The 26603-nt window shown below is 36.5% G+C and overlaps 1 protein-coding gene across 4 annotated transcripts in view; it reads right to left on the bottom strand.

The window, feature by feature from the left end:
- Positions 1-450: 450 nt before the first annotated feature.
- CPEB4 (cytoplasmic polyadenylation element binding protein 4) overlaps positions 451-26603 on the bottom strand; it is a 72273-nt gene continuing 46120 nt past the window's right edge. For 2 of the 4 annotated variants that reach the window (XM_030824969.1, XM_030824956.1), the window contains 7 exons: positions 17950-17973; positions 15852-16025; positions 11411-11500; positions 10928-11046; positions 9075-9189; positions 7747-7928; positions 451-4830 (listed from right to left, as the gene is read on the bottom strand). In XM_030824969.1, coding sequence (XP_030680829.1) covers positions 4603-4830; positions 7747-7928; positions 9075-9189; positions 10928-11046; positions 11411-11500; positions 15852-16025; positions 17950-17973 — 932 coding nt within the window. In that variant the 3' untranslated portion in view covers positions 451-4602. The remainder of the gene's footprint in view (positions 4831-7746; positions 7929-9074; positions 9190-10927; positions 11047-11410; positions 11501-15851; positions 16026-17949; positions 17974-26603) is intronic. The other 2 variants (XM_030824975.1, XM_030824963.1) reach the window with 1 other exon arrangement.

Raw genomic sequence — 26603 nt, forward strand, 5'->3', positions numbered from 1 at the left:
GTTTTCAAGCCCTTTGGTAGTCTGGCCACAAATCAAGACTATTCATTGACAAAGACTCAAAACTGAACCTCCCAGACACGGACTTTCATTATTAACTAAACATTAGGTGTTTCACTTTTGTTGGGCATTTGGCCTTCAACTGATAACTGAATGCTTAGATCCTGGGCTTACTCCCCGTATACATATTGAAGGCTACAAATAAAAAGAACTCTGCAGGGCAGGCAGCAGATGAACTAATAGTACAGGCCAAAGACACAACCACCCACCGACGCTTATAGGCTTACATAAGAATGCACACTGGCCACAGTACTTATATGACTGAAGATTTTTTCATACTGGTTTGTGCTGCATTAGCTCAACAGTATATTCCTAATACTTTAAATTGTTATATTCCCAATCAAGAAAGCATCATCTACTTGTGTTAAAAAGAAATAAGTATATTAAAAGAAATCTGAGTTAAAAGTTTTATTCATTCAACATCTCACATTACAAATATTTAAAAATTATATGCATACTGGTATAAATAGTCATTTGCAAACTATTTAATAACATTAATTTTCCACTAGCACTTCAACAAATGAACTCTTTTAAAAAAGGAACTGTGTTATATAACTTAAGAGTAGAACATACAAAAATAGGAACTTAACGTGAAAATGACTTTAATAAAAAATGAATTACCCTTATTTAAAATGCTATAATAAATACTACAACCTCCCCATACACAGTAAAAACTATATGGAAATTCAGCCAAGTAGTACAATTAACTGACATACTTAAATAACTTTTCCTTCTGATAATATGAGCAATACACTGGAAAAAAAATTAGGGATTAGTAAAAACTAGACACCCACTTGCTAAAAGTTTCACTTCCAAAAAATATAACAAAAATCTGATGAAAATTATAAAAACTAATTATACTTTAAATTTTAAAAATATAAAAAATAAAACAGTTGAATACAATATTGTCCCGATTCTTACAATGCTATCAATCACAGTAGCTTTAAAATAATAAAATAAAGCAAATGACCAAAACCTCTTTTATTCCATTTTTAAAAATAATCTTAAATTTACATTAGTAGAAAGATTGATTTCTGATTCTTTTCTTTAGAAACACCAGCAAGAAAGAGGATTACTCTTAACAGTAGAAAATGACATTTTTAAATGTCTGCAATTAAAAACAAAGAATTACACTGCAAAGATCTTTCAAAAGTTTGAAATAAGTATTGCACATAACTTGAAGTTAACTTGCCACAATTCATCACATTCAAGTTTTAAATCACCTTTTAACAGAAGATTCAACTCTTCAAAACAAAAGGGGTGAATTATCAAGTCTTTCCAACAGCACTCTCATAAAATGCTAAATTCATTCACTGCAAGTTTTATTTTGCATTCTGCAGAGGTCTGTGTATGGAGAAGTATATATATTATACCAAAGCGCGGGGACCAGAAGGGGAAAGGAGAGGGTTCCTTTACATAGAAAATAATCAGAAACACTTTATTTTACATTGCAAAAATAACCATGTAATTACTCTGTAACTACATTGTAAGTACATGGCTGGTGCCATGCTAGTGCGCGAGAACTACATGCTTGGTGAATTGAAGTGATGCCCTAAAATCTGTAAACTAATTACATGTTAATTATGTTTGAGTTACATGGTAACTCCCAACTACAATCCCATGTAATCTGAAGAACATGTAATCAATAAAGTTCAGAGTAATAGATAATCATTGTTTATGCCCTGTAAATTGAAGTGTATCCAAATAATCTGTAAACACACTTGTCACACGATCACAAGTAAATATTAGTAGAATAACAATTTCTTACATTAGTCATGCATACTAACATTACACACCTGTCCCAAGGCAGGCTATTTTTTTTTCCTTCTATATAAAAGAGCAGACATCTCTGAATCAAACACTTAACATCAATTTATTAATATTAAAAATGGCTAAACATTCACCAAAAATGTCTGCATTTTATGAATAATTTTAAAAACTTAGTAAGAAGCTGTAGACAATTTTGTTATTTTAAATTTCTACCCTATGCTTATGCATTTAATTTTTCTTTTTTAGGAACTACAGTGTTATCTGTCATTTTCATGCGAATTTTTTTTCATTAATTTGTGACTTTACATAGACTATTTCTTAAATTATAGGTACACCAATAGCTGGTGCTGGGGAAGGATGTTTAAGCAACATGCTTTCTCTTCTCTGCAGACTCTAAAATAGCATTGCCAGTGCACGACATTCATAATTTAAAATGTATGCAGAGCACTGAAATGTATAAAAAGCAGAATATAAGAAAATAAAATTTATTAAAATTATTTATATTAAAAAATGAAGTATATGAAGATCTCTCAGTAATAAAAGTACAAAAAGCTACTCTTTGCAATATGAAAAATTGAGGTATTGCATAAAGAGATATCCCGTCAGTGAAAAGTGTGCCTAAAAATGTTCACTGTTGGAAAAACAAGATATACAAAAGTAGTGCATAACAAATATACATTATGTGCATGACAAAATAAGTTAGCTACAAAAACACTGTACCGAAATTCAGCAGGTCATGTACAAAGGGAAAAATTATTATTCAAAGCTAGTTCTCAAACAGTGTTATTTCTTGTTAACTCATCACACCAGTTTACTGAGTAGGAACAGCACGATAGCACACCCCAAGCCACCTACAAGCATTTAAAAGAGTAAAAAGAGGCAAATGAACATTCCAATTAGAATCACGTAGTTCAGGAGAAAAGAAAAAAAAGTCCCTGACCAGCTACACAAGAGCACCCTCCATTCGCATGACTGCTTTCAGTATTTGCAGGGAATTCTTTAAAAGCAGCTCCCTTTCTATGTTTGAATATTAGACAGCAAATGCCTCCATTTTGACCTTTGGAACTTAACAGGTATAGTTCATTAAAGCCTGTATTAAAAGTAAAGGGCTGCTTTTCCTAAAGATCATCCATAGGGGTCATAAGCCAGGTGGTTCCACAGCAGTGCTGGGGCAAGTCTTTGGTTTTGAAGGATCCAAGATGGTACTGTTAGGTAGCGCAACTAGCAAGATTGCCATTCGATCATATTATTTCATGTTTTGCCCACTGATAATAATCCTTTTAATGATGGATAGGGCATTTAATAAGAGAATGTCAATTAAAATAAAAGTTACTTCCATGACTAGGGCTTCAAGAGACTATTTTAAATTTACCCCTGAAGCATACTGTTCAACACATAACGCCTTTCAAAGCTAGAATTTTATTTATAATAAAGCATGCATTACTTGATGAAGTTGGCACTTCAAACACTGACTATGTCCCATGCTAAATTCTGAAACTGTAAGGTTATTTTAGTTTATAGGAAGAGTAAGATAAACATACGTACCTTTGCACAGATTTACACAGTTACTTAGTTCAACAGTGCAAAACACTTTGCAACTACTTAACTTTAACTTTTTTTTTTTCATTTTCTATGTTACAACTAAATTACAGGATACCCAAAGTAACTTTAAATCTAAAAGTAAGCCAATCAGCAGCCAAATTCTATATTGGTTTTGTCTTCCAGTTTTGGCTACAAGTGTACTGTAACACAAAATCAAAAATGATATCCTTGAGGTATCTCTAGATCTGTTGTTGTTTTTTAACGTCAAAATGGAGAGCAAAGGCTGACACCTGATGAGTATTAGTAAATTAGGATATAGAGTTTATATATAAACATCAAAAATAAAATTTATACATTTGTTCTTCAGGAGAGGAAATGCTAGGTTTCCCACCAGTTGTCATTAATTCTAGCTTTGGTAGGTTTCCTGGGGCTTTGACCAGATAAGTCAGTTAAATAAATAAGTGCACTCCCCTCAGTAGTAAATCTACCCAATTTCTACATTCTGAATTTTAAAAATTGTTTAAGAGAAAATAAACCTAGCTCTGCCTACTTTACTATTTTTTTTTTATTTTTTCTGATGTGGTAGTAAATTTTTGAGGGATAATGAAATTATGTTCAGCCTCAAAACCCTGAAAATTAATTATAATGCTGCTCAATCTTGCTTATGCATTTTTTGCTCTAACATGCTCTTTCCATTAAAAATTGTTAACTTCCTCCATTGCTGTTAAAAAAATTAAAAAGGGATGGAAAAAAGAGACAAAAAAGATGAAAGGAAAAGGCAAAAGCACTTCCCTGGGGGAAAAACTGTCAGATAGACCGATAGTGTTATTGTTGCATGGTTATTTTAATAAAAGTATTCTTATATGTTATATTATTAACAATAATTTAATTAAAAACCCAAAATACTCTATTGTTTCATTTCTCTTTTAATATTTCTCTCTCTCCTCTAAGAAAATGTTGCAGGAAGTTTGGATCCTCTTGGTTTCCAGCAAAACAAGAGAATAAAACTTCCATGCAACCCGATGGCAATACGAAAAAGGAGTTCATATTGTTTGCAGTGACACAAGAATCTACAAAACACCTATATTATAGGTCATTCTTTTCATTATACTATAGTTAAGTTACAGACTGCTACAAAAGGACATGCCAGCGTGAAGAGGTTGAGGAAGGGGTCAGAATTAACAGAAGAGTGCACTTATTCTGAGGCCTGAAAATGAGCACTGTAGTTATCCTTTAGTTCCAGCGGAATGAAATATGCCGAGGGCGGTCACCGCCTTCCTTCACCAGGGGCTTGTGGAATTCCCTGCCAGCGCGAGAATGGATAGCAGCCCAGCAATATTCACAGTAATACTGCAGACAGGTAACATTAGCACAGAAAAATGGAGCAAATTTCCCCCCACAACGGGCCCCCTGACATTCATCACACAGCTGATCATCCAAGACATATGGCTTAACTTCCACCTGCAATCAAAAATAAGAGTTTACATTTTTCAGTGACTAGGCCAGCAATGCTTACCATACATGTACATTTCCACCCACTATCTGAATGAATCTGTTCCAAGGTGCCCAAAGAGGAAGGACCAATTATTCATTTACTGAAATACGGATAGTTCATCTTTTAAGAACCTAGTAAGGCTTTTATTATCTATCATTTTACATTTTTTTCTTATTAAATAAACATCCTTCAAAGGAAAAAGGATTTCAGCAGACATCATGAAGTGAAGCCAACTGTTTAGACTAGAATGTTATGAGATTAAACCCACAGGAGATTTTTCATAGACACAAACCCTCATTTTAATTAGAGGATCTGGATTTTTGTCATATGTGGAATCATAATTTAAACAAAATCAACTAAGAGGATCCAAGTTCCACACAACTGCACTTCAATATTCAAGTTGGTGGGAAGATGCCTGACTACTGCGTCACAAGATTCTGAGCTGTCGTAAAGCCTGGCTCGTGGTTTCTATTTATAGTGTACACATGTTGGGTTATAATCACAAACCTGGAACTCTGTTAAAAAAAAAAAAATATGCAGCCATAGGATTCACAGTCTAAAACCCTGCTTTGTTCTTTCTCAGTAAGAATGGTTCACCTGAGTCTAAAAGTCAGAGGTGAATTTCTAAAACTGGGCCTGTTCCAGCGTTCTATCGGCCAACCTGTCATGTGAACCTTTCAAGCATTAACAGTCACCTGGTTATTAATTCATCAGCTAGAAAAGAGCTGGTTATTTTTAGTCTGGAGAGATTCATGGCTGAAACTCCCTTACAGCAGGCTGTCACCACCACTGGTGCCATCCAACTCTGACAAGGAATCCCGACCAAGATTAGCCATGAACAAAAGGAGAAGAACATGCAGTGAGTCATGATTGTGATTCTGTGCTCCAGCCTGGGTGACAGAGTGAGACCCTCCCTCTAAAAAAAATTTTTTAACTAAAAAAATAAAAGTACAAAAGGAGAAGAAGAGTGTCACGAAGTCCAGGAAGAGCAGGCATAAGGAGAGCACTGGGCTTCTGGCCTCTAGGCTGCTCCATAATGTCTACAGAGTGACAAGAACACTGGGCAAAGGATTTCATTGCAGAGGAACACAAATTCAGTCGGAATTTCTAATGACCAATCCCACAGCTCTGAAACTTATGTTGGAATGAGGCAGTGAGATGTAGGTATTTTTTAGTGTGCATAAAAAAACAAGTAGGCCGGGCATGGTGGGTGGCTCATGCCTGTAATCCCAGCACTTTGGGAGGCCGAGGCAGGTGGATCCCTTGAGGTCAGGAGTTTGAAATCGGCCTGACCAACACAGTGAAACCCTGTCTCTACTAAAAATACAAACATTTGCTGGGCATGGTGGCGTATGCCTGTAATCCCACCTACTCGGGAGGCTAAGGCAGGAGAATCACTTGAACCCGGGAGGCAGAGGTTGGAGTGAGCTGAGACTGTACCACTGCACTCCAGCCTGGGTGACGGAGTGAGACTCCATCTCAAACAAACAAACAAAGTAGGCATGTTAACATACTAATCTTGTCCCTCCCCCACGCTTGTAATAGAATAGGTACTTTTCTCTTTAATATATTCACCGTTTGTAGGCTGACCACCACTATCTTAAATTTTTTTACTGCCAATGACATAGACTGTACATGACATGAAACATAAAAAGCAGAAACTGCTACTGACTTGATCATTTTTACATCTTGAATTGAGAACAACATGATAAAATCAATCTATTTTAGCACAATGCCTCAGAGTGACGGATATCAAAGTCAGCATGCATGTGTTCTCACTCACAGGTGGGAATTGAACAATGAAAACTCATGGACACAGGAAGGGGAACATCACACTCCGGGGACTGTTGTGGGGTTGGGGGACGGGGGAGGGACAGCATTAGGAGATATACCTAATGCTAAATGACGAGTTAATGGGCGCAGGAAATCAACATGGCACATGGATACATATGTAACAAACCTGCACATTGTGCACATATACCCTAAAACCTAAAGTATAATAATAAAAAAAAAGAAAGAAAAAAAAAAAAAAGTCAGCATGCATGAAAGTGCCAGTGTGCCATGAAATAAAAAGGTGACCCCAAAATATAAATCAATATATTGCTTCCCTCATCAACAAAGGCTTTCTATGAAAAAAAAAATCGCCAGCTGGACCAAACATTGTGCCCAGTAATGTAGTTGATTACACGTTCTGGTCTAAATTCCTATCTCACTACAAACTAAGTTTACAGACTGGTGGTCAGTCCACAGGCTACACTTTGAGTAGTACTGGCAAGTGATACAGTTCTATCTGCTAGGAAATAAACTCATGAGGACAGGAACTTCTTGCCCTAAGCACTAAAACGTTTGTTGAATGCATGAAACACCAAGCTAAGGAATAAATTGATGAGAGGCAGTGGCTGTGGAAAAAGAAAAAAAAAGAAATCTATGAGTGCAGTTCATTGAGAAATAGGGCTTGCTGAGGTCTTTGCTATGTCCCAGGATTAAAAAACAAACAAAAAAAAAGGGCAGGAAACCTCAAGGGCATTCCTGTTTGTACACTTGATATAACACAGTACAAAGGATTCAGTAAATATTTATTGAATGACTTACAAACTAAGTGAATGAATGGATGGATGGATTGAGATTGAATGGAAGTTACAGTTTAGAGAAGATTAAATTAACTCAAGTAAATTGTAGTGTTCTGATTAGGCTACTCAAAAAACTGAAAGACAAAAGAAATTCACAGGAAATTCTTTCATGTATTATAGAGCATAATTAACTCTATAGGCAAAATTGTCAGCTGTCACTTTATTGTCATAAAATCCTCCCATTCTAATATTGGTAATCACACATTTAGAGGACCATTTCTAGAATTTTCCAAAATGTAGTGTAAGGCTTACCCGTTTATCTATCTCTCCATGCTGCAGCTGAACAAAGCGGGCACTGATAGCAGCTATGTAACTCTGTTGATTAGAGAATGCAACTCTCCCAGCTCCTTTTGGGTATTTTAGCTCAGGGTCAGTATCAATCCCAGCGTAACACACACCTCCGTATAGCCGATCCATTATCATCGCAAGCTCCACTAATTAAGAAAGGAACAAAGAGGATATTTAAAATCAGGAAAATTCATCTGGCTCACCAACGGTTTCATCAAAAGCAATTCATCTGTACTCTGAGCTCACATCATTATAATAATTATAATAATTATTAAAATGAAAAATTACTACTACCAGTCATCCATTGTGTTAAGCCTTAATCTTTTAATTGTGGGCAAGGGGTTGCTAGGTGTTTTCTAGTATGTTCTCTTTATTCTTCTCACAACTCTATGAAGTAGGTAGTAATTTCCCGAGGAAATTGAGGTGCTGAAAGGGTGATCCATCTGTCCAAGGTCATAGGTCACTAAGTGATAGTACTCCCATGTTTGCCTGCTCTGTGCCATGTTGCTGCCATAGATTTACCAGTTAATAATGTACTGATTAATGTAATAATTACTTGAACACTAGAAAACTAACTGGTAGACTCTTTGTGGGCCCTCCTGGCTTATTTCCATCAAAACCCTTTCCCCAATTTTTCATTAAAAAAACCTTGAAATAATGACTGCATTTTCTTCTTTATGAAGTGTTAAAATCATGCAGCTACATTCCTGTTCATGTTGTGTCTTTATATCTCGTTTATATTATTAAACCTCAAATTACTTGAAGTTAGGAATTTAATTTGTTCTGTAAGTACTACCCTAAAAATATGATGCATTGCTGAGAAGTCTATTATATCCCAGAGCTCAGTCAGTGGCTGTTGAGCAAATGAGGATGTGGGAAACAAATACTGACAATTTCAATGCAGAATCTATCCTTGAAGGACTTATTTTCTTTTCGGACAATGATGAGAGTAACAAATAGCATTATGCAACACTAGACTAAGTACTTTGCACTGGTCATCTAATTCAACCCTCAAAATAACACTAGGAAATACTTTTCCTAGTGTTATTTCATCCTAGGGATGAAACACTTTTCATCCCTACTTGACAGATGGGGAAACTGGGAATTAGAAAAGTCATGGAATTTGTCCAAGGTCACTGAACTATTAGAACACATGAATTCAAACCCAGATATTTTGATTCTAGAACTCTCACCCTTGGATATTAACTCCAATTCTTAGGAAAAATTTATCCTGAAGATCTTTATATTTCTTGTGCTATAGGATAGAGAGTTTGTTGTTTGTTTAATCATACCAGCTCGTAATGGTCGAGGAACACCACCAACAAATATAGTTTTTCGTGGGTCAAGTGGCTGTGAACCATCCATCACAAAGTCACTGTCACTGAGATTCCAAGGCCGAATCTGGACCTAGGGAATGTACAAACCAAAATGTCTCATTCTCAATACAGACAATTCATGGGCAAAAAAGTTAAAAATTATTACAAAGTATTTTTAAAAGCAATAATCCTATCATTACAAGTCAATAAAGCTGAGAAACTAGAAGATTTAAAAAGAGTGTATCCCAACCCATCATTTCATTTTTAGAAGTAAACTAAACCAAGGTGGGAAGTTCAATTTGATTCTCTATTATAAGCCAAATTACTTAACATGTCTATAATTATTTGTAAGTTAATTCACTGTTTTTCAGCTTATTTGGGCCTTTAGTTGGTCCAATGCCTCAATATCTACATAATTTAAATTTTTAGCATGGTATCCAATGCCAATCAACATATAATACTAAGTAAACAAGAATTGTGTGTCCAATCAGTGTATGTCTAGGAAATGCAAACTACTCCTGATACTATCAAATCTGATGCATTATTTCAAAATGGTTTTCAAAGTAAAAATACTGATGATATTTGCAATAGATTTTTTTTTTTTATGACAAATACTTCAGTGTATCCATTAGATCGGTCAATCAAGAATCATGTACCTCATTTAAAACTTTTCACATTTTCTAACTGTCACAAATGCCCACACCAAATGCTATGGGTTGACAGCAGTGTATTCCCAAATACCCACACCAACAGAGTCCTATGTCAGAGGTCCCAAATTCAAATACGGTTGGGGATTGGCAGAGAACATAAACGAGTCAAGCAGAAAGAGTCCAGACCACAGGAACTCTTCGAAAGTTTCTGACCTAGACAACCACAAGACTTCAGGAGAAGCTCCACAGATGTTATTTGCTTAAGCGGGGTCCACTGACAACTCCATTCTGCACTATCATCATTCACTGGGTGCTGGCTGAGTGATAATAAACTGCTGCTTTGCCAGAGTCATCAAAACATGCCAGCTCCTCCTCTTCCTAAAGACTACATTTTATGATAAACTTTTCCAGAAAGAAAAAACAGTATGCAATGTACCTGTACATGTATACACACGATTCACTCTACTTTGGAGAGTACCATATATAAAGTTAAGGATAATATTGGGTAAAATCTTCATTAAAGTGAGGAAAAAGCTAGAAAGACATACATATAGTATTTGTGATTTGAGTTCTGTTATTCAGAGTCGATTCAGCTATTTTATTAAATGCATTATCAAATGAAGTCTGGTTTTTTATTTTATTTATTTTTTCTGAGACAGAGTCTCACTCTTCACCCAGGCTGGAGTGCAGTGGTGCAACCTCTGCTCACTGCAACCTCTGCCTCCTGGGTTCAGGTGATTGTTGTGTTTCAGTCTCCCAAGTAGCTGGGACTACAGGTGTGCGCCACCACGCCTGGCTAATTTTTGTATTTTCAGTACAGACTGCATTTCACCATGTTGGCCAGGCTGGTCCCAAACTCCTGACCTCATGTGATCCACCTGCTTCGGCCTCCCAAAGTGCTGGGATTACAGGTGTGAGCCACCATGCCCAGCCGTGAAATCTTTTAAAAATAAAGATTTACCAATTATATTTCAACTAACCAAAAATTCGATGTCAAATTGATATGTGCAAATACACAGAATGTTAATGTTAAGAACTTCACAACAAGACTTTACTTAGTCTGCTTACAAACATGTCAATTAAGTACCCCAAACACATCAAGTTGTCTATGGGTTTTTCAAACATAACAGATGAATGGAGGCAAAAACAAGAAGCTATTTTATGCTAAACTACACTTACTGGCTTATCCTTGATAGTGGGACTTGATACACAAAGGTAGAGTTTTCCATCTTCTTCAATGCATGCATCAATGAGAGCCTGCACAGAGCTTTCATCTTGAAAGAGCAGGAACGCATAGCCTGGAAAAAAGGGGGAAAGAAGGCTTATATGTTTTCCTATTTTTTGGTAATTCTTCAGGGGAAAGGAATCATGCACTAAAACTAAAGAAAGGAAAAAGAAATAGGAAAAAAAATTAAAACAATATTTATACCAAAAGTCCGATAACATCAACATACAGTTCATTTTGGTAGCATCTTGAAACATCTTTTAGAGTAAAATTAAATTTGAATTAAAAGAATATTAGGTTGAAATTTTAAAGAGCATTTGGGAAAATGCAAGTTTAACAATGCAACATTTTACAGTGAAGGTGAACATTTATGAAAAGGCTACACATTAAACAATATAAGAATAAATTACATAAGTATAATGAATCTTGAGAATTACCTTTAGGAGGAAAATAGGATTTGCTCTCAGCTTTATGAGGCCAATCCACAATCAAAGGGCCAAAGCGACGAAAACTAGCTGTGATCTCATCTAATAAACAACAAAGGAAAACAGTAGATTTAAATATTTTTATGATCATTTTTTGAAAGTTTTAAAGTTTCAAATCTACTATTTACAAGAACAGTAAAAAGAACTCCTTTATCCCCTTCATCTAGATCCCCAACTGTTAATAATTTGCACATCTGCCTTCACCCTCTTCTCTCTTCCTCTTTCTCCCTCTATCTGTACATATGCACAAATCAATCTAGCCATCCAACCAAGCCAGCCAGCCAGCATCTTTTTCTGAAATTGTGCCCTGTAATCCCAAACATAACTATTGGTATCTGCTCAAGGCAAGGTCACTCCCTTATACACCAATTTTGATATAACACTACTATGCGATTCACAGACTTCGTTTACATTTCAAAATCCTTTCTGATCCACAGTGCTATCCAGAACACAGGTTGCACTTAATTATCATATCCTCAGAGCATCAGTCTTTTTTCAACTTGGAACAGCTCCATGTTCTTTCTTGTCCTTCATATTCGTTCTATAGAATGACTGCTATGGTCTAAATGTTTATGTTCCCTCAAAATTCGTATGTTGAAACCTATTCCCCAATGTGAGGGTATTTGCAGCTGGGGCCTTTGGTAGGTGATTAGGTCATGGGGGTAGAATCCTTTCAATGGGATTAGTGCCCTTATAAAAGAGGCTCTGGAAAGACCCTTCACTCCTTCTGCCATGTGAGTGTACAATGAGAAGATTATTATCTATTAGGAAGCAGGCCCTCAGCAGACACTGAATTTGCTGGCACCTTGATCTTGGAATTCCCAGCCTCCAGAATGGTGAGAAATAAATTTCAGCTGTTTATAAGCCACCAAGTCTATGTTATTTTTTATAGCAACCTGAACAGACTTAAGATAGTGACCCTCAACCTGGGTCTGTGCTCTGCCTCCTATGATCAGAATCATGCTATGTATTCCAAACTGGAATATCACCATAATGGTGCAATGCATCCTTTCCTACCATGCGCATGTTAATCTTTTTTCCCCCCAAGATAAGGGCTCACTATGTTGCCCAGGGTGGTCTTGAACTTAAGTGATCCTGCCGCCTCAGCTTCCCAAGTAGCTGGGATTACAGGTGCATACCACCACACCTGGAGGGCATGTTAATCTTGATCGCCTGGTTTCCCTACCACAAGGAAACCTTTTCTCCTTTTGTATTCAATTAGTGTTTTACAAGAGTATATTGTGTTGCTCACCAATATCCTGTTCCTTCATGAGCTTTGGCATCCATTGAAGACTCCTGCCTGTATTAACTACCACAATAATGGTTGCCAAATAATGATTATCTGTTTCCATCGTTCCTTCTACATATTATTAGTCAGTATTGTGCAGTAGGGAAGAGTTTTCCATCTGTCCCATTGATTTATTCATTTATTGATATCAGTTTGGATCTATTTTATTCAATGGGTTGTGATCCAATTCACTCATTTATTTTGATGCTCAATTTGTCCCAAAAATTGTCCCTGATTTGGGACAATTTTTGTCCTGCTTGTCCCATAGGTGTGGGAGGCTCCTATGTCCTTCGCACTTCTTGCCTCCATTAAGCACTTTCATGCTTTCTGGCCTAAGAAGATACTCCAGGCTCATCTTATTCTTTCCCTGTCCCAGCCCAAGAATCAGTCATTTTTTTTCAAGATGTATTGATCATTTTAGTGGCAAAAGATATTTAGAAACTAAGATACAGGTGCTCTATATGCTCACTGCTAGTGAGTATTCATTATTTCTAAGTCTTCACAGTGAAGGAAGCTAGGAAATAAATAAATACACGCCCAAACACAAATTTATAACTATTTCTGTATCTGTGTATGTACATACAAAAACTAATGAGTTCATATTGATATTTTCAATATGACTCCAACATCTCATGGCTTTTTCTAGCCTTCTGCCTTTCTATCTTTATATTCTCTTTTTGCAGGGAGAAACCTAGTTCCCAATACCTGTAAAGACATTTATTAATTTGCTCAATGTAACCAATCTTTCCCCTATAGCCTCCTCTACCTTCTACCTTTGTGCCTTGGGTCTTCTTGCCCTTATTTCTTGGATACCATATGTGATGCGGCTCAGGCCTCTGAGCAAGCCCCCTCTACATACATGTATACACATCCCCTCCACGTGAGACCTCTTCCCTGTCACCAGTCCACTTCCTTGACAGCAGTATCTCAGCCTTAGAGGGAGAGGAAAAAGGGATGAATGGGAAAAAATGATACACAAGGCAGGCCTGACCATATTTTGCTATTAATTTAAATGATACAAATTATGCTACATTATATATTTGGACACTAATGAGATTATGGAAAAATACATTTCAAAGAGACTTCTAGAAAGAGTAGGTAAGCATGTGTAGATAAGACCTGATAATAGGGCAGGGTAAAGGAACAGAAAAGAAAGATGAGGAGTATGTCTAAATTCCAGTCTGGTAGAGCTGTTTTCATCTTCCCCAGACTGTGAAAACAGTATAGTCTGCTCTGCTATGATACCTATTCTCGTAGGTATCACAGTGAGCCCTCATCTTGGCAGGAAAAAAGATTAACAGGCGCATGGCAGGACAGGATGGTATTGCACCATTATGGTGATATTCCAGTTTGGAATACATAGCGTGAGCAGAGTAAGTTTAGTTTGTGTGAGTCTAGTAAACAGGGAACAATGTCAGTATAACATGGAAGTTGTACTGGTTCATAAATGATTTTTCCTAGGTAAGGTGAGCTAGCATAGGGAGGAAAGAATTACAGACTTCATCAGGAAAGGAAAAAGCCCCCCACTTGTCTGATGTACAGGTACAAACCCTCCCAGCTCTATTATAAGAAAATTAAAAATAAGTGCAGCAACCAGAATTCTCTTGTCAGAGAGCTATGCCCCTAACCTTGCAGGGCTCTTATCTCCTGACAGTTTAGTTTGCGCTTCCTCAGGTGTTCAAAGGTCTGTTTCCATCTGCATTGTCTCCATGCTTGCAAGCCAGCATTTCTGCTTTATTGGTTTTGTACATTTTCAATATTCCCTGAAGCAGCCCCAAGCATGCTGAGCTACTTGCCTGAATTGTCCAAGTTATCTCCAAGGTACTAATTCTCTTCTTGTTAGTGCTTCAGGTACAAAGTTCATTAGCTTTCAAATGATTTGTCTTTAATCTTGTTTTCCCACATAAACCCTGTAACTTTTAGTACACAATTCTTCAGAACACAATATTCTTCAAGCTATGCTGAGGGCAGGATGGAGATTGATTCAGACAACCCTGAAATTTCAGCATAGCTTCCACCAAGACATTTTATTGTAGACAAAAAGAAAAAGCAAAAACCTCTATGTTTATTTCAATCTTTGACTTTTTAGAACCATTTCTGTCTCAACCTTCCAAAAGATAAATCATCTTAAAGAAAATGAAGTGACTTGATAAATTTGATCCCAATCTAAATGTGAAGATATTAAACCTTATTATTTATTAGATCTTACACATGTATAAAGAAATCTATTCTATTTTCCATAATGTGATTTAGTGTATTTCCATTTTCACTCAGGAAACGAAGACAAAAGAAATTAGGAAAGCAACGAAGAATATGCTATAAGGTCTGCTACTTTGATTTTTATTGGGGTCACTCAGACCCATGGATGAATAGCATATTCCTGAACAAGTCCCTCCAAGTCTTTGCATGGCTGGCTCCTTATTCAGGTCTCAGCTTAAATATCACTTCCTCAAAGAGGCTTTTCTTATCCACCTAATTAAAAAGAAACTCCCTGCGTCACTATTTTACATCATCCTGCTGTGTGCTTTTCAATACTTGCTCTCCAGTATTTTCTTGCATATTTATACACTGTTTATGGGCCTTCCCCCAATAAAATGTAAACTCTATGTAAGCAGGGACCTTCCATCTTGTTTACCACCTTAAATAAGATTATCCTTCTTGTAGTACAACTGTAGGCTATATTTTTCAAAAGTTCATGCTTAGTCTAAGATTTTAAACGATGAACTATACATTTGTGGAGCACTCATAAAAGGTGGGGAAAAAAAGGAAAATACATCACTGAATTTGTCTAAAGTAGCACACACAGACAAAAACGCAGTTAGTACCCATGTATGCCCACAACAATCGAGTGCCTTGGAAGCTTTCCCAGTGATGTTTACTCCTTTTCATATAGTCCAATCCCTTGCTCTAGTTGGTTTGCACAGTTCTGCTCCCCTCCCTTCTATGAATTAATCTTATATGCCATGATAGGAGGATAGGACAAGAGAATAATGCAAGCAGGGCTGACTATTGGAGCCAGATAAGACTGTTATTGTAACACTATCTATGAGTTTCCTACTATGTGCCACCATCTGGGCACCATGCTATAAACAGTTCTAAATATACCTTCATCAATGTCTGGAGGCAATCCACCTACAAACACCTTGCGAGAATATCGTTCCACTCTTTCCCCATTCTGGTGACTGAAGCAGTGAGGTGAACCCAGGCCACTGTGAAGAGGCTGATCCCCACGGCCATCATCCAAGAATCCATCTTCCATTGGAAACAGTGAAGACTGACCTGGAATAGAAAGCAGGGAAAAAACGGTAACAGAAAATGTTCCTTGCCACTGATTATCATGCAAAGAAACAAGGAAACAGCAGATTCAATAAAACCGCTGCTTTTATTTTTCTCACTGAATAATAGAAACACTGAGCTATACTCTTGAATTCCCACCAACTTAAAGTCCCAACTGAGACAGAGAGAAAGCACACGGTTAAATATTAATAGAGGGCGACTCAAGTATCCCACTGGGATCCAGAAACTTCAGGGAGGTGAACTGAAGTACAGGAGGAGAGAGCACACTTTAGCAGGCAGTCGGCAGCAGACTGTACTCCCTTGGCAGGGCGCCATGGCTATTGGCAACCTAGACATGTACACTAAGTATTAAATTTGGCTATAAAACATTGAATCACTTACATTTCTTTAAAAAAATCAAACAATATAGCTTGCACAATTTCCTCTAAGAATGTGCTTAAAATGAACAAGTAGATTTTTTTTTTTTTTTTTTTTTTTTTTTTTTTGGAGACAGCATCTCGCTCTTTTACCCAGGCTGGAGTACAGTGGCATAATCATAGCTCACTGCAGCCTCAAACTCTTGTGCTCAAGTGATCCTCCCACCTCAGCCTCCCAAGTAGCTGGGGCTACAGACACATGCCATGACATCTGGCTAACGTAACAAGTAGATTTTTAAAGTGACCACTCATTTTTATTTACCTTAACTAATGGGATATAATCAAAACCCACTTAATGTTATATTCCAACTTCATTGTGTAGTCTTACGAAATTTAAGATTATTAGGCATGCTAAAGATATATTTATTAGTAGCTGGGTAATTATCAGCTTGCTAAGGGTATTATCTATTTCTAAAAACTAGTCATTAAATTTACTGTTTGAAAATCTTATTACCCAGAATATATCTGCAGGAAACACCAGAGATGCCAATATGTGTAACAGTCTTTCCATATTTACCTGACAGCAAAATATAAACTTTTAAATCATAAGGAAAACACAGAGCTACAAATAGCTGCAAAATCTCCCAAGCACTGTTTTATCACTTTTCTGGCTGCCAATTTACTTCTAGGTACTACATGAGGAATTGGTTAATGGATCCTCTAGAAACGTATCTCAAGTGCTCTTAACTTTCATAGAAACATTCCAGGTTTTGCCACACTTGTCTTCAGTTTCTATTACTAAACACAAATAATAACAGTATATTTTTTATAAATTTATCCTATAATAGCATATGTCAAGTGACGACACAAACTGATTATAAAACCGGAGGTTATTTCATGAATGATCTTAAAAAATCACTTATCCTTTAAATCTAAGCTATTTAACTGTCTTACTTTCTCGTAAAAAGGCAAAATATAGGTGCCAAGAATAAGTTATTCAGGTACCTCTAGGAAATTATTCTTTAGAATTACCTAAAATTTCTAGAGCTTTTCCCCCAAATGTTTGAAATTTATAGGATTAGTCATTTATTTAGCTCATCTCATTTTACACCACATGTATTGTTTACTTAGTAAAAAAGAGAAAAAAAAGTTGACATAAGGCATTTAAGTATAATTAAACCTCCAAGATAATGAGGTATTTTGGGACTAGTGTGACCATATTTTTCTTTTTAAAGATTCTTTTTTTCTAAGAAATTCCTTTCAGAAAGGAAAAAAAGCACATCTTTAGATATAAATAAGTTGAGTTTCTCATTTAACACAGGGAAATCATTTTGATTCAAATCCAAATTCCACCATTCTGATAAATTTCTTTATAGCCCCTTAACTCCTTCAAAGTATGTCTAAAATGTTAACTGTAACACAAAAATTATGTAAGGATCAAAGCTATGCTTCATTTCCCCTCTCCCCTTCCCCACAAAGGTTAGAAATTAAACAAGCTTGGGTCGTCTCCAAATACAAGTGATACATTTAAAAGTTAAAAACAATGTTACCTCTCCTTCGCCCATATGTCCTTGCTGCATGTCAAATGAGAAAAAAACAAAAACAAAAAAACAAAACAACCTTTCAAACATTGTCAAAAGAATCAACTGTGATTTCATCTACCCGCTTTTGAAAATGAAAAACTGTGACTATATTCTTCATTTCCTGGTAAATGTCTAAAAAAACAAGGAATGGGATGGTAAGAGGTCAATTTTGAGCATTTGTAAAATTTCTTCAAGGACACTGTAAAACTTTATTGAATCTTATTTGTTTTAGGGGAAGCTTTTTGCTCTAATTGTTGCCCAAGGTTCAAACTATTATGAAACTAAGGCAGTATACAACATAATCAAAACCAACTATTACCATATTAATAACGTTTTCTCTCAGAATTCCCTGCTAACTAGCAATTTAGTAGATGTATCAATATTTAATTCATGACTTTTTCACCACCAGAAGATAAATAACAACTTTACAGTATTCCTCGGTTAATCCCTTATAAGAGAAAATCGTAACAAATGAAATCTTCAAGCAATTCATCAACTTCCTTTTAGCCAACAGTTCCCTATGCCTAATCAAGTCTTCTACCAAGTCCTAAATGTTGAAAAGTAAAAGACTTGGTATTTTTATTGCCAAGTAGGTTGTAGCTAGGGGCAAAGTAAAGGTAATTAATAATCCACTGGAATACTCAGGAAACGACAGTATAAACTTTAAATCAGAAAACCTTTGAGAAAATGTCTTCCCTGAAACAAATTGGCACTTATAAGCCCAGCCTGTCCAAACACCTCAATTCTATCCAACGAACATTTCTTGAATGCCCGATCTTGTGGATAAACAGTAAATAGTGCATGTCCCTGACCTCCAGGAACTAGCAGCTTTTAATGCCAGAAGGCCACATAAACAAACAACAGTGTAGCATGCCTATTGTTATACTAGTTATGTGATAGGTGTAACAGGAATAGAGGAGGAAGAACTGACTCTGACGAAAAAGTTGGGGGTGGGGGTAGGGAATTTGAGGTGGCCCTTAAAGGAAAAACAAGGGGAAGGGCATTCCAGGCTCAACAGCGTTACAGGCAGGGGTGCTGGTGTAGCATTCAGGGAAAGGTGGCCAGAACAGAAGCATGTAGAACAAGTGGGGACTTGGCTGGGGATGAGGTTTCAACAGCAAACTGGGACGGGTTTTTTCTTTTTGGAGACAGAATCTAGCTCTGTCACCCAGGCTGGAGTGGTGCGATCTCAGCTCACTGCGGCCTCCGCCTCCCGGGTTCAAGCGATTCTCATGCCTCAGCCTCCCCAGTACCTGGGACCACAGGGGTGTGCCACCACGCCCAGCTAAATTTGTATTTTTTTTTTGGCAGAGATGGGGTTTCACTATGTTGACCAGATTGGTCTCGAACTCCTGATCTCAAGTGATCTGCCCACCTGAGCCTCCCAAAGTCCCAGGGTTTCAGCCTGGGATAGGTTTTTGAGTTAGAAGGTATAGCTCCTTTAAGAAATCACTACACAAACTCACAAACTGGTCAAGGTTTTTATTCTTATTCTTCTAGATAAATGCTAAATAATTATAACTCAGAAATATTATGTATCTTCCAAAGTGAAATTATATCTCAAACCAAAATACATTTCTGCCACACTTAGACAGCCCTGGATTTCACCAAAGTATTTGAGCAAATGGATTCACACAACATACAATCTCCCTCAAGCAGTTGTGCTTTCACTTTAATAGATCTTAAGTTTAGGGGGTTGGGGAGGGGTAGGTATTTTCTGACTTAATCTGACAGAGATTAGAAAGACAAATAGCATCATAAAAGCAGACGCTGGTTTAAGAACATTCTATTCATACAACTGCTTCAAAGATTAGGGAGTCTGGGGAAACAAAGTAACGATTTGAAAATCTTAGTGCTGTCAATCTTAAAAAGTTGACTGACGCTGCTTGGATTTCTGAGAAAACAGATATTTGAAAAGAATAAGCTTTTATAATATAGCTATAAAATTAACATGAAAACTCTCATGGCTTCCATTATATCAAAAATAAATAATTTCCGGAATAGTAAGGGCTGTGGATCAAAAGTTACAATCAAATACTCTCGAAATCTTCAAATGTACACTCTCAAACTTTGATTGTATACTATAAAATTAAACTGGTCAATATAAAATAATTCATGGTTAAATTCTGAGATTAAATTCTGAAAGCTATGTAGATATTTTCTCATATTAAGGGAAAATAGGTTACAAGTGAACAATGTTTACAACTATAAAAGTTGTCCAATCAAATAAGGAAATTAATGTAAATTAATATTGAAGAAATAAAAACAATGACATTCTGGAACATGCAAAACGAGAATGTGTAATTTTTATTTCCACTTATTGTAATACTTATACATTATTTTTCATGTAAATTTTGACCTATGACATATACACAAAAATAAACCATAAGTTCAATGAATTTTCTACAAATTGAACAGATCTATGTAACCGGAACCCAGACATTAATAGAATGCTAAATAATGCCACTTTATCTTACACAAAAAAGATGTACTAAGCACTTTTCCTCACTTATTTCAAATTATATTGGCACACACTTTATGATGAAATTCTTGCAACATAGAACCTCTCTGCTTTCCTCAGGAAAATGTCAGACAGATTTCCAACCTCATGACTAGCAAGTGTTGGTTGTTATTTGATGTTTCTCAAATATCCGAGGAAGTGTAAGTTAAAAAATGACTTTAATTATGTTCAAAGAAATCTACATTTTGGAAAAGTTCTAAGTCAGCAAAACTAACCCTGCTCAGAATTTTCCTCCAGTTACCAAAAAGTAGACTCTTAAAAGATTTTTTAGATGCATGCTATTACCACTGAATAAAAATCTCCTAGTCCCCACCAAAGTTTAAATGAATACTATTTATATGTTTATCCACTTTTATTAGTTCTTAGTTTTGATTTATTTTATTTTTATTTTTGGAGATGGAGTCTTGCCCAGGCTGGAGTGCGGTGGCGCGATCTCGGCTCACTGCAACCTCTGCCTCCCAGATTCAAGCAATTCTTCTTGCCTCAGTCTCGCTGGGACTATAGACATATGCCACCACATCCAGCTTTTTATTTTATTTTATTTTTTTTGTATTTTATTAGAGACGTGGTTTCGCCCTGTTGAACAGGCTGGTCTCAAATCCCTGAGCTCAGGCAATCTGCCCACTTCAGCCTCCCAAAGTGCTAGGATTACAGGCGTGAGCCACCGTGCCCAGCCTAGTTTTGATTTATAAAGTCCTCAATAATTTAATGTTCAGAACTAACAGGATTCAAGAATGTTAAAAAAAAAAAAGGCTCAAAATATCATGGCCGTAAATTTTTATAACTTCTGGTTACCTGCTATTAGATCTATTGATATACTTTATTTCTAAAACGTCTTTACAGGATTGCTTACAAATGCTTCTTTTCCTTGTTATTAGCCCTATATGCAGAATCAAATTCCCTCTAGCAAAATATTCCATTAATCTGTTATGCCAGACTTACGAAGTAGGTACAGAAAGACTTGTCAGGGCTCCCCTGACTTTCTCCCTCCCCACACATTTTATTATACAAATAAAATATTATTTATCCCATAAAAAGTACTTTTTTCTTATTTGTTGCAACATTTGTAATAATCAAAAAGAAACAAAGTACCCACACATTCAAAAGAAGAAACACTTAGTATGTGGCATTTTTATGTATGTATGTATGTATGTACGTATGTATGTACGTATTTCAAAGGAGCAACCCTATTAACTGAGCATGTGGCATTTTTAAATGTGGCTCACGTTCATGTACCTAAAGCTCTCTAAGATGCTGGCCTGCATGCAGTGTCTAAGTGTGTATTGTAGAATCCTTATTGTGTACATTTAAAAATAAAGAAAATGTAAATAGATATGTGGGACTATGCATAAAATCTTTTTACTTTTTATTTTATTTTTATTTGTATAGAGATGGGGTTTTGCCATGTTGCCCAGGCTGGTCTCAACTCCTGGGCTCAAGAAATCCATCCACTTGGGCCTCCCCAAGTGCTAGGATTGTAGGCATGAGCCATTGTACCCGGCCATGAAATATTTTTTCTAGAAACAACCACAAGAACCTTTAGAGAGAGAAACTTCTAGAAAGAGGAAAGAAGGCATTCACTTCTTGTTTTATCCCTTTCTGTACCATTTGAATTTATTATTACTGCATATGCTATATTGCTATATTTGTTAATGAACCCTTTTTGGTTTTCCCCTTGGTACTAATATTAAAAATGAACAAATGACATTATTACTTTCATACAAAAGCATACTTTCCTACATGACAGCACCTAATCAATTCTGTCACGAATAGGACTTTAGGCCGTGAAGGATAAGATATTACTATGTTTTAGCGGACAATGAAGAAACGGATCCTATTCGGGTTACGCTGATCTACCTTAGGCTCTCCAACTGTGCACCTCTCTCTGCCCCATGGTGAGAAGACAAATAGCAATTCTATTTGGAAAAAAAAGGGGGGGGGGTGTAGCTCAGATGATAAGATGTTATCAAATAACTGACTTCTTTTGGCTAGGCATGGTGGCTCACACCTATAACCCCAGCACTTTGGGAGGTCGAGGTGGGCGGATCATTTGAGGTCAGGAGTTCGAGACCAGCCTGGCCAATTTGGTAGAACCCCGTCTATACTAAAAATATAAAAATTAGCTGGGTGTGGTGGCACATGCCTGTAATTGCAGCTACTTGGTAGGCTAAGGCAGGAGAATTGCTTCAACCCAGGAGGTAAGGGTTGCCGTGAGCTGAGATTGCACCACTGCACTCCAGCCTGGGCAACAGAGCGAGATTCCGTCTCAAAACAACACAAAACAAAACAAAACAAAACAACCTGACTTTTCCAGGAGGACTAAAAGAAAATATATGGGGAGAGGAGTGTGGAAATTAGCCAAATTAGTAAATCAGTTGAAAAGATATAAAACAAAGGCTTGAAGCTAAAAGGAATTAATCTGTGAACAAAAGAATAAAGATGGTAGAACCAAAAAGCAGACACAATCATTACATAGATCAAAGCACACAATTCAACAAAGATGCAAAGAAACATTTTAAATGATTTCATAAATTAATCCCTAATTTAATAGGCTCACTGCCACAAAATTAATTTACATTTGCTTTATAGTTAGAAATTCCTATCACATTGGCTTATCTTTATATTAGCTTGTTGGTACAACAACATTCAAAGAATGTTCCTAAGATATGATAAAAACACTATTATTTGTAAGGTCTACCTTAGAAAAGAGCAGAGAATGCAACTCTAGTTTCCTTATGTCCCTAACCCTCAGTTTCTTTATTTATAAAAATGGGAAGCAAATGAGAGAATAATGAAAAACACAATGTGTATATGTAATGGTCAGTCACATACTCAATAAATAATCTCCTCCCTTTCCCAAAAGTAAATTCATATGCATATATTCTTAGTATGATCTTCAACAATTATTCTAAGCTTTTCATTAGCATTTTAAGGTTAACAATTGTAGCGCCCTTTAGAGTTTACAATTTGTTTTCATATCTTTTCAACGAGGGGATCTTTCAACATGCTTATTATTGTAGCAACTAGAACCATATTACATACATTTTCAGTAAGTGATCGTCATCTACATTTCTCTTGAGTAAATTACACCTTCCTTTTTGATAGATTTCTTCCCCCTCCCAAGCAAACAATCTTCCTCTTTTCATTCCAAAAAACTATAATTAAGAGATGTTGGGCCGGGTGCGGTGACTCACGCCTGTAATCCCAGCACTTTGGGACGCCGAGGCAGGCCAATCACTTGAGGTCAGGAGTTCGAGACCAGCCTGGCCAACATGGTAAAACCGCATCTCTACTAAAAATACAAAAATTAGCTGGGCATGGTGGCAGGTGCCCGTAATCTCAGCTACTTGGGAGGGTGAGGCAGGACAATTGCTTGAACCCGGGAGGTGGAGGCTACAGTAAGCCGAGATGGAGCCACTGCACTCCAGCCTGGATAACAGAACAGACTTCATCTCAAAAAAAAAAAAAACAAAAGGAAAGAAATGTTGTTCTGTGCTACCCTTAATAGATCTCTTACTAATCTCTTCCTCAAAGGAAAGAAAATATATATATGAGTTGTTAAAACTTAACAGGTTTTTTTTGCTCTATAACTTTCTCCTGCCACAAGGTTCATTTTTGAAGTAGCTAATCCCAAGGGCTAAAGCAGTGGAATGAAAGGTTAGAGAAAAAAAAAAAAGTATAATGCACAAGCATTTTTATACAGAGGTGGTGGTGGTTTCTTAGGTAAAATAAAGTTTCAAGCTGGGTAAGAGGAAAATTAATCTTTTAATCCAATGTCTATCTCAGAGCTAAGCCAAGATACTCCAGAGGAATTTGAGGTAACTGGCCTATGTTTAGCACTTCTTCTCACTTAACTGGGAAACTAAGTTTTAGGCTTGCTTCTCATAACCATAAAATGGGCATTCTAACTATATCCCTACTACATGAAATTTACTAGTAAAAGGCATCTATTATGGGCTGAATTATGTGGCCACCCCCTACCCCCACCCTCCTGCCCAAATTCATATGTTGAAGTCCTAACCTCCAGTACCTCAAAATGTGACTATATTTGGAGACAGGGTCTTTAAAAAGGTAATTAAGGTTAAATGAGGTCACTTGGGTGGTCCCTAATCCACTATGACTGATGTCTTTATAAGAAGAGTTTAGGACACAGACATGCACAGAGGGAAAACCATGTGGCGACACAGCTATCTATAAGCCATAGAGAGATGCCTCGAAAGAAATGAACCCTGATGACACCTTGCTTTTGTACTTCTAGCCTCCAGAACTTGAGGAAGTAAATTTCTGTTTAAGCCAGTAGTCAGTGGTACTTCTTATAGCAGCCCTAGCAAACTAATACAGCACCCAAAAAGTAGCTTTAGAGAGTTTGGTTTTAAAAATACATTGAAAATCCAAGAACTGTCCCCAAGATTGCCCCTCAAAAAAATCTCTACAACTATTAACACAACAATAAATTGAAAAATTCCCTAGAGTGTGAACTGTAACATTCTTAACACAATTACCAATCATTGTTGAATTATATTGGCACTGCCTTTTAACATGAGTAGTATATGAAGGTCATTGTATGAAACTGTAGGAAATTGATGATCGAGCAGGGCAAAAAAATAATTTGATCCATGGATGAATACAACCTATGTATCTTTGTAAAGGCAAATTACAACATTAGTCCAATATAAACCACTGAAAACTGGTTGGTGACTCTGACTTTTTTTCTTTTAATTATCGTTATGATTTTTCCAATAAGAGGCTGGAGAGGGGATTTTCTTTTTATTTATTGAGGATTTAAACCTCTTTCTAAAAGCTTTGAGGTTGCTTAAAAATTTCAAAATAAAGCATAGAATAAAAATCAGAGAGTCAAAATTCAAATGTTCATGTGAGAAAGAGAATAAACAGCTGCTCTACATTTTTATCGAAACAAAACAAGAAACGGCTTTCAACAGATAACTTGGAAGAAAAAGCTCTGAAAGTTACATTGAAACAAAGCAGAGTGGCTATATAATCACCTTATTAAAGGTTTTTAAAAGCCGGAATAGATTACGGTGGACAAGGAAGAATAGCTCCTTACAGCACCTTTCAGTCTTAAAATTAAACAATGACTATAAAGTGACATAATATATTAGGCTTTTATTTTCAGTTTTAAGAAAAGGCTGCATGGACACAAGACATGAAGGGAATGCATTTGAAAGTGCATAGTTTTAGATTATCTACCTTAATGACAGACAACGAAAGCATGTTCAACTTTCAACAATTTTTACAAACTCATATTAATCCTTTGTTCTGTATTTTTTCCTTATATATTTTCAGCTATTAAGAATCAATACATGAACAAGATTAATTCCTAACCAAAAATATTACTTATTCTAATTCTCTTATTTTGACTTACTACGTGCCAGGTGCTATGCTAAGTGATTTACACACATTGAATCTTCACCACAACCCTATGTGATGGGTAGTACTTGTAATTCTTTAATTAATCTTCACTAAGCACAATTCATTATGCCAGATTTGCAATACAGGTACCCCCAAAACCTGAGCTAAAGTGAGAGCAAAGCTACTGAGAATGAATACATGAATGAGGTTAATTTGTCTACAGATGTGATCCACTCTAGAAGATATTTCACAAACATGACTGACAGAATGGGCAATGTGCATATCTTGATCAAGGTCACTAAAAAATTGTCTCAACACCTCTCCTCCCTACCTAGTTTTAATTTCATGACTTTCAAGCAATCTTCTGCTCTAATCTGGACATTGCTACTGGAGAGAGAATAGGTCGGTTGAGTAGTCACCTCCGGCATCTGGTCTACCTGGAAGTTTTATGCTTCATTATAAATGAATAAATTGGCATCTGGTCCTAGTTGGTTGGTTACTAAAAAACTAATCCTTCATCAAATCTGACAAAATCAAGTTTTGGGGCCCCATGAAGCTCAGTACTAGACCTGAGACCACAGCAACTGTAAACCCCACACTCCTGGGTCTTGCTGGAGGAGGCAGCAAGAGATGTTTCTTAAAAGAAAGATATCTCTCTTTGTCCTTTATCTTCATGTCTTTCAGCTTGAGGCAATGTTAACCCAAGTCAGTATGCCTTTAAAATAAACAA

This window comes from Nomascus leucogenys, chromosome 2 (assembly GCF_006542625.1).
Source record: "Nomascus leucogenys isolate Asia chromosome 2, Asia_NLE_v1, whole genome shotgun sequence".
Classification (NCBI taxonomy): Eukaryota; Metazoa; Chordata; class Mammalia; order Primates; family Hylobatidae; genus Nomascus; species Nomascus leucogenys.